We start from the raw sequence: 8,111 nt of genomic DNA, 5'->3' as shown, positions 1-8,111 counted from the left end.
AAGGTTCAGATTCAGATACAGACCAATTATAAAGACAAGCAGGGCTGTCCTTAACAGGAAACAGAATTATTAGTTTTGTTCTAAGTGTTTGATGGAAGTGTAGTACATATTTCTAATAATGTTCATTACTAATAACAATAATCATTTCACCCATGAGTTCTTCTTCTTTTCTTCTCTACATTTGGCCTCTACATTTTTACCCTTAGAACAAAAATATCATTCTAAAATTTCTTAAGTGGTTTTAACTTCAGCTATTATTTATACAGTAAATTAGAAATTAGCCTAAACTCTTTTTTTTTTAAAGATTTATTTATTTATTATATATGAATACACTGTAGCTGTCTTCAGACACACCAGAAGAGGGCATCAGATCCCATTACAGATGGTTGTGAGCCACCATGTGGTTGCTGGGATTTGAACTCAGGACCTCTGGAAGTACAGTCAGTGCTCTTAACCACTGAGCCATCTCTCCAGCCCTGAGCCTAAACTCTTACTTCTCAGTAAATAAACTTGAGATAAGAATTAGTGTAAAGCCGGGCGGTGGTGGTGCACGCCTTTAATCCTAGCACTTGGGAGACAAAGGCAGGTGGACTTCTGAGTTCGAGGCCAGCCTGGTCTACAGAGTGAGTTACAGGACAGCCAAGACTACACAGAGAAACCCTGTCTTGAAAAAACAAAAAACAAAACAAAAAAAAAAACATAAAAAATAGAAAATACTTTTTTGTTATAGCAAAGGTAACCTAGCAGTTTCAGATCTCACACCACTGAAAAATACGGTAAATATGGCTGAAGAGATGGATTAATGGCTAAGAGTACTTCCCGCTCCTGCAGAGGATCCAGGTTCAGTTCCCAGCACCCACAAGACAGCTTACAAACACCCGCATCTCCAGCTCTAGGTGATGCAATGCATTCCTCTGGCTTCTGTGCGCTCCTGCAACTGCATGGGACAAATGAACTCAGGTAGGACCACACACACACACACACACACACACACACACACACACACACATAAATACAGAAAACACCTTAACAAAACAGTGCAAATAAAACAACAATTCATACTGACTAGCTTTTCATTTATTACTGCTCAAAATGAAAAAAACAGATTCAAAGGCTACTGGATTCTTAAAAATCCAGAAGAGCAAGCAACAGAACAGGACACACAAGAACCATACTAACAAATACACTGTGACTACCCATGTTCACTGAGAGCATTATTTTACTTTCTCAGATACCTTTTTTAAGAAAATATAAAAGTGAAATATAAGCTTCTATTAAAATTGGTTTAATAACAAATTATTTATGATAATAATTTAATTATCAGTTTACTGAAAGAAAACCATTCTTGCAGAATTTACAATAAAAATATATCAGTCCATATATTTTGTTATAAGAAAGTCAAGGAATAAATTAAACTTACGAGAAAAATTCTTAACAATTATCTTTAAAAATAAAAAGCACTTTTAGTTATTACACATGTTTATACTTTGCCTTATTAACTATATTTTTTCTTTAGAAAATGCCATTAAATATTCCCAGAAGAGCTTTCATTTCCTCAGCTGCATCATCAGGGTAATACTTACTGGAGGTAAAAAGCAAATATAAAAGTGAATTTTTTGTAAATCAACTTATTTTAAAAATACATAGTAAACAATTTAACATTACAGTATAGTTACACTTGAAAGTTAGTATGAGGTTAATAAAGCAAACATGGTACGATAACCTTGTCAGTGGGTAAAACCCAAGAGATGTAAGCTGTAAAGGGTAAGGAACAAATTTCTTCATTATTTCTTTAAACACACTGGAATGTAATACTGCTCAGTAAAAGCATAAGCAGGTTTCTAAGCTTGGCCTCTCTAAGGAGAGAGAGACGGGTGCAGAGGTTCCCTCTGAGGAATGGCCAGCAGTGGGGTGCTGATGACATTGATTATTACTGTGACACTGAACCTGTTGAGCTGTGAGGAGCTAACGGGGTAAAACACAAGCTGGGCTTCTATAAGTTACTGGATTTCATTTGTATTTCTCCAATGGCACTATGGTTTGTTCTGTCAATAAAACATTCTGCATTCAAATAAGTAAAAGCTCCTTTACCAACTCAATGTTTTATAATTAATAGCATTAAACATGTTTTAAAAATTAGTATACCTAATTGATGGCTTTAAGAATCCTCGGTTCTCAGGAGATATAAAATTTCCATGCTTTAAATAAAGGTTTTGTTTGATCTTTAAAATGAAGAAGGATCTGTAGAAATGGCTCAGGGTTAACAGCACTGTAGTACTCTTCTAGAGTCCAACGTCTGCACTCATATCAGGCCATAACAACGGCCTATAACCCCAGCTCCAAAAGCACTAGACTCCTGCACTCAGAGGCAAACACACACACACACACACACACACACACACACACACACACACACACACACACACACAAAATCTTTAAAATGAAGCAAAAAGAATACTGAATTTCTTTGTAAAATTTTGCTAGTAAAGCCATTAAATGTATTTAAAGTGTTCTCACCTAAGATCAATTTCCTGTTTAGAGCCACTGTTTCCAATAAAAATATCCATTTCCTTAAAATTGGGAGACTGTGGTATTTTCTTAGAGTGGGCGAAGCATATCCTCTCAATCACTGGTGAGAGGGTCGGCTGTCTTCTCTCTTGTAAATTGACCTATGTTTTAATTAAAAAGCAGCAATCACTGAAAGCTATGTATTCAAGCAAAATTCGAAAGAAAAACAAAAGTATATGGCTTACAAGACTTGCATTTCCAGCTTGTTGCAGGAATGGTGCCACAGAGGAAGGCCCAAAGTTGGACATGGAACAATCTGGTAAATAAACATCTGTCTTCTCAGGTGATGAAACAATACTAAAAGTTAAAATTAATTACTTATGAAATACGGCAAACATGAAAAACAAATCATTACAGTTCTACATTAATAGTTACTCTGCAAAGAATACAAAATTTAATATAAGCTTATTAATAGTTACTCTGTGAACAATATAAAGAATATTTATTACAAAAACATTGATAGTGTTTCCTATACTCATTGAGAACTTGGTATTTCTCCTCCTCCTCCTCCTCCTCTTCCTCTTCCTCCTCCTCTTCTTCCTCCTCTTCCTCCTCCTCCTCTTCTTTCTCCTTCTCTTCTTCTTCTTTTCCTTACCCTCTCCTCTTTTTTTTTTTTTTTTTAAACAGAGTGTCCCTATGTAGCTCTGGCTGTCTTGGAATCACTGTGTAGACCTGGTCGGCCTCAACTCATACAGGTCTGCCTGCCCGAGTGCTGGGACCACTATTCTGGCTATTTCCTTTCCTTAAGAACAAACTCAGCTTACACATTCCATATTAGAGTCTTATTTAAGAAATTCAATGATTTCCTTTAAGATTCAGGGTTATGCTTGATTTTCTATAACCCAGAAACCTAAACTACCATTGCTTAACCTTCATAACGTTTTATTAAATTCACACATGGGAACACATTATTCACTACTATGTTCCATACATTACGCTAGGAGCTAGATATGAAGTAGTAAACAAGCCATCAGTGAGGTATTATCTAACACAGGAACAGATCATGTATGAAAATAGCTTTGTTGATGATGTGCTTGTGTTGTAAGCACTTGGTCCTTTTGAGCTCTAGAGTCCAGGTGAAAACATGATGCGTGCATGAAACCCTGTGTGGGGAAAGGGAGACAAGTGGTCTTGGCAGCCAGTGAGCCAGCCTAGTCTACTTGAGATCCAGACAGGTGAGAGATCTTGTCTCAAAAACACAAAACAAAAACAAACAAACAACAACAACAACAAAACCAACCAACCCCCCCACCCACCACCACCGCAGACTAGAGAGACAGCTCAGCGTTGAAGAGTGACTGTTGTACAATCCTGAGGACTGGAGTTAGGACTTCAGGACCCACATAACAAGCCAGGTGTCCCCCACAGCTCCAGCTCCCTCTCTGAGTAGGGCTTCGGAAAGAGGATCACAGGTGCTTTCAGGCTTCCAGTGTAGCCAGGAACTCCTGCGGCCCAGGCTCAGGGACAGTGAGCAGAGGGCAGGGATGGCCTCTTCCAGCCTGTGTGTGCTTAACACACTCCTACCCAGTGTGCGTGTGTGCTCACACAGATACTCAGACACAAGAAAATACTAATAGTAATATGGACTGGGCCTGAGGAATGAGCCCCAGATTGTCTCTGGCTTCCATGTGTGCATCCACCCACATATATACACTATAGATGTGTTTATATATTTATACACACACTTACAGGTTTTGAAGGCACACTAGATCCTCAGCTCTCATGGGCCTTCTCCCACGGAGCAACTTCTGATCATGTTTTACATGGGCTTCTTGTGAGCATGCATTTTAAACAATTTATCTTCTGAACTATTGCATAATTACTTATTGTTTATTAAATGCATGGTGCAGAAAATGGTTTTCATGCTGTTTTTGTCTTTTCCTACTCGAAGCTTTGTTTTCTTTTGCTGTTTCTGTTCTTTCCATCTGACTCAGACTTAGAACCAATAAAAGAAAGGGGTAAGAGGACAACTTTAAAATGCTGCTATCTGGTGGGGAGGTCAACCAGAGCCCCTCAGGTACAGAGCTGGGCAATGGAGCTGCCCTGGCAGGCCTGTGAGCGGTTTGCTAGTGGTACAGAACCTTAGTGCTCTAAGGCCCAGTGGCAGGAAACCAGCAACGTGTGAGCAAGGTGCTGCTGTCTGCAGTTCTCTGGAGTTGGAGGTCCGTGGGTCTAACACTCAGCACCACTAAGTGATCATGTATGTAGTCCCACAGACACTGTCAGCACTGTTTGTCTTCTGGTCAAAAATCCCTCTCCCTCTCCCATCTCAATTTCTAATCAAGTCTGTTATCCCAAATGCACTTTGCACTTTGGCAAAACTGTTTCAAACTGAACATTTCTGAGATGATTTTTTTTTCTTTCCCAAATCTGTGGTCCCGTATTCTCAGAAATATCTCTATATATCTAGCTGCTACGTATCCTTTCCCCTTCTCCATTATCTTATTTCAATAATTATCAAGTTGAGTAGATTATCTCTGAGATACAAAAATTGTCTGTGTGTAGTTCAAAGGACAGATTGTGGAAGCTGTCTCTTTCCTCCCAGTATGTAGACTCTGAAGATCAAGCTCAGGTCACCTGGCTTAGTGCAAGCGCCTCCACCCAGTCGGCCTCCCCACAGCCATGTCTGAGATGCGTGAAGAATTTGACTCTAACCTCATCTCCCCATCACTGGAATGAGTCTTTCATGATTAAACTGAATGTCTGCATCTTCTGTCATGGAGGTGAGCACTGGAGACCCCTAAGCTAGTTCTGTTCTACACGGATAACTGTTGCTATACTTGGATGGAGGTGATGCCAATATGTTGATTTCTCTGAACTAGATGTCAAAATTTAAAGACCACAAAATATCCCATAAAGTGTCACATTCCTAACTTTCCTTGAATAACCACAATATCTGCCAACACTAAACTATGTTTTGTAGACAGCAATAACTAGCTACAGCTTAGTAATGTTTTCCCTTTATTGAGAAGGTCTTCTGAAGGCTCTTGAGTCTCAGAATGAAATGTAGAACTTATCGTGACAATTAAGGCCCTTACATTCTGCAACTTCATTCTTACTTCCACGGCCATACAAAAAATATATATCAACGGTCCCTGGGCATGGTCTGTCTGCTTAAGCCTATGTCTTTTTCTTAAAAAAGAAATTTAAACATAGAATGCCTATTTGCCTCTTTCCCACTGTTTGGAAACTATGAAGTTCCTGGGTTCCACCCTAGAGGTCCAATGTGGGACAAGAACTCAGACCTTTAATGAGTACTGCCCAAAGAAACCTCCAATGCTAGCAAAGGTAGGGTGGTTAACACACTCAATTCTTTGACATCTAATGGCCTGAGCCCCATCTCCAATTATGTTTCAAGAGGATATAAAGCTCTAGGAGTGACAGACTCAAGTTCTGAAGCTTGCCTGTTTGGTATGTCTCTTTGGAATCTGCTGCTTGACGTTTGGAAGGGTAGCTTACGTCTGCCAAGACTTGAATCACGAGTGTGTCCAAATCCTACGAGAGGAGAGAAGATTTTAAAGTGAAATGCCAGTTGTCAGCTCGTGGAAGTGCTGTCCAAGTTTCCCAAGGCACCTCTCTGAGCAGGATTGTTTAGAAAGAAGTGCAGAGGCTGAGGAGGCGGGTTCGTGGGTAAAGAACTTTCTGTGCAGGGATGAGACTGCGCTCGGTCTGTGCAGGGGTGAGACTGCGCTCCGCTTCCCTAGGACTCAAAATTTGGGCATGAGTTTCTTAGTCAGCTGCAAAAGCCATAGCAAAAAACAGAAATTAGAAAAAAATTAAAGAAAGGGATAGATGTCCTAATTTGCTTTTGACTGCTGTGAGGAGAAATCTGGGGAGGAAAGGGTTTGTTTCAACTTACAGCTAATCATCTTGAAGAGAAGTCAGTCTAGAAGCCTGGAGGCGGGAACTAAAGTACAGACCATGAAGGAACAGTGCTACTGGGCTGTTCCCCATGGCTTACTCGGTTTGCTGTTTTATATCTCACCTCTGGCCACCTTCCCATGGATGGCACTGCCCACAGGGGACTGGGCCTTCCCAAATCAATCATTAAGAAAATGCTCCCACAGACTTGTCTTGTCTAAGGAGCAATCTGATAGAGGCCCTTTCTCAATTGAGTCTTCCTCTTCCTGGATGACTCTAGCCTGTGTAAAGTTGACAAAGGCCTAGACAACACAATGAGTAATTCTCCATAATCAAAACTGATTTATATGGAAAACATAAGACAAAAAGCTAAGAAAATAAAACTGTAAAACACATAGTTCAGTACCCATTATGCTTAAAGGTCTTCAACTTATCAGCATTGGCTTATTTTTTAAATTCAGATATATGACCAAATTGAAATTTATTCAGCCTTTTTAATGGTCTGAAAGTAACTGTTTAAAATACTCTGCACATGGGGATAAAGTTTTCTCAGTGACAAAGCTATGCCCACACAAGTTAGGTCACCTCAGAGGGCAAGCATTCACTGGCTTCTAGCTTGCATCAACGGTGTTCAGTTAGGGGCAGTAGTTGGTCAATGATATAAGAAATGTGACTAGTGATCCATATCACAGATTTCTAGGTCTATTCTGTGTAAGAAATCAAAGTTCTGATCTTCCTGAGAGAGTATGAGGTCTTTAGGATCCCAAGACAATAACATTTTAACTTCTAACTGGTTGTGGCCTTCTGTTCTGATGTGTTTCAGGTGTTTGTGGTAGAATGTATCGGTAAGCAACTGTGGGGGGAAGAGTGTTCTTCAGGCTGAGGAGCTGGTCTCTCTGTCTGTCCACATGGCAAGAATATGGCCATTCTTTTCCTCTAGTCAAATGACTAGTAAGAGTTTCAGTTACCTTTTGCAGTAATCAAAGTAAATCTGTCTGTAACTCATTGTCTGTGTCGTGGTTTTTGGTTTATGTTTGATTTAAACACATCTTCCAACATAGAGATCACTAGCCTTCTTACTCACTTATTTTTTTACACCTAAACGTAAGCACTTCCACTAGAAGTCAGGCTGTTCTCTTTCCTTGAAAGCAGAAGAATAAAAACAAAACACCTTTGTGCTTCACAGAGACCCTAGGTGAACTCAGAATGGAGAGCAGGATAGTCTGTTTTATGAGGAACAGTTTAATAAACAGCCTGGATTTAATAGGACTGTTAACAAGGCACAGGAGGGATGGCTCAGTGGTTAAGAGCACTAGCACTGGCTGCCCCTCCAGAGGACCTGGATTTGATTCCCAGCATCCACATGGCAACTTGGTTTATCCATGACACCAGTTCCAGGGGATCAGATGCCCTGTTCTGGCCTCTGTGTGCACTGCATGCATGTGCCACATGGCATACAGGAAATACACTCTCATTCATATATATATATATATATGTATATATATATATATATATATATATACATATATATATATATACATATATACATATATATATACATATATATATGGGGAATAGGGTAAGAAAGAAAAACCCACCTTATTTCTTATGCCACCAATTGGAAGCAACCTTGGCCTTTGCCCTCAGAGGGAAAAACACTCTTTGTGGAAGAGACACTTCCT

At 39.7% G+C, this 8,111-nt stretch overlaps 1 protein-coding gene across 1 annotated transcript in view; it reads right to left on the bottom strand.

Annotated features, from left to right (window-relative positions):
• Positions 1 to 1,512: 1,512 nt before the first annotated feature.
• Positions 1,513 to 8,111, bottom strand: part of Hfm1 (helicase for meiosis 1) — a 77,362-nt gene continuing 70,763 nt past the window's right edge. Inside the window, exons 36-39 of the mRNA XM_028782420.1 lie at positions 5,973 to 6,063; positions 2,754 to 2,865; positions 2,518 to 2,669; positions 1,513 to 1,582 (exon numbers count right to left, since the gene is read on the bottom strand). Of these exons, the coding sequence (XP_028638253.1) occupies positions 1,513 to 1,582; positions 2,518 to 2,669; positions 2,754 to 2,865; positions 5,973 to 6,063 (425 nt within the window). The remainder of the gene's footprint in view (positions 1,583 to 2,517; positions 2,670 to 2,753; positions 2,866 to 5,972; positions 6,064 to 8,111) is intronic.

The sequence above is a fragment of the Grammomys surdaster genome, unplaced genomic scaffold, assembly GCF_004785775.1.
Source record: "Grammomys surdaster isolate TR1022 unplaced genomic scaffold, NIH_TR_1.0 751, whole genome shotgun sequence".
Classification (NCBI taxonomy): Eukaryota; Metazoa; Chordata; class Mammalia; order Rodentia; family Muridae; genus Grammomys; species Grammomys surdaster.
Note: the sequence above shows the minus strand (reverse complement) of the source record. Positions and strands in the feature narration are given on the sequence as shown.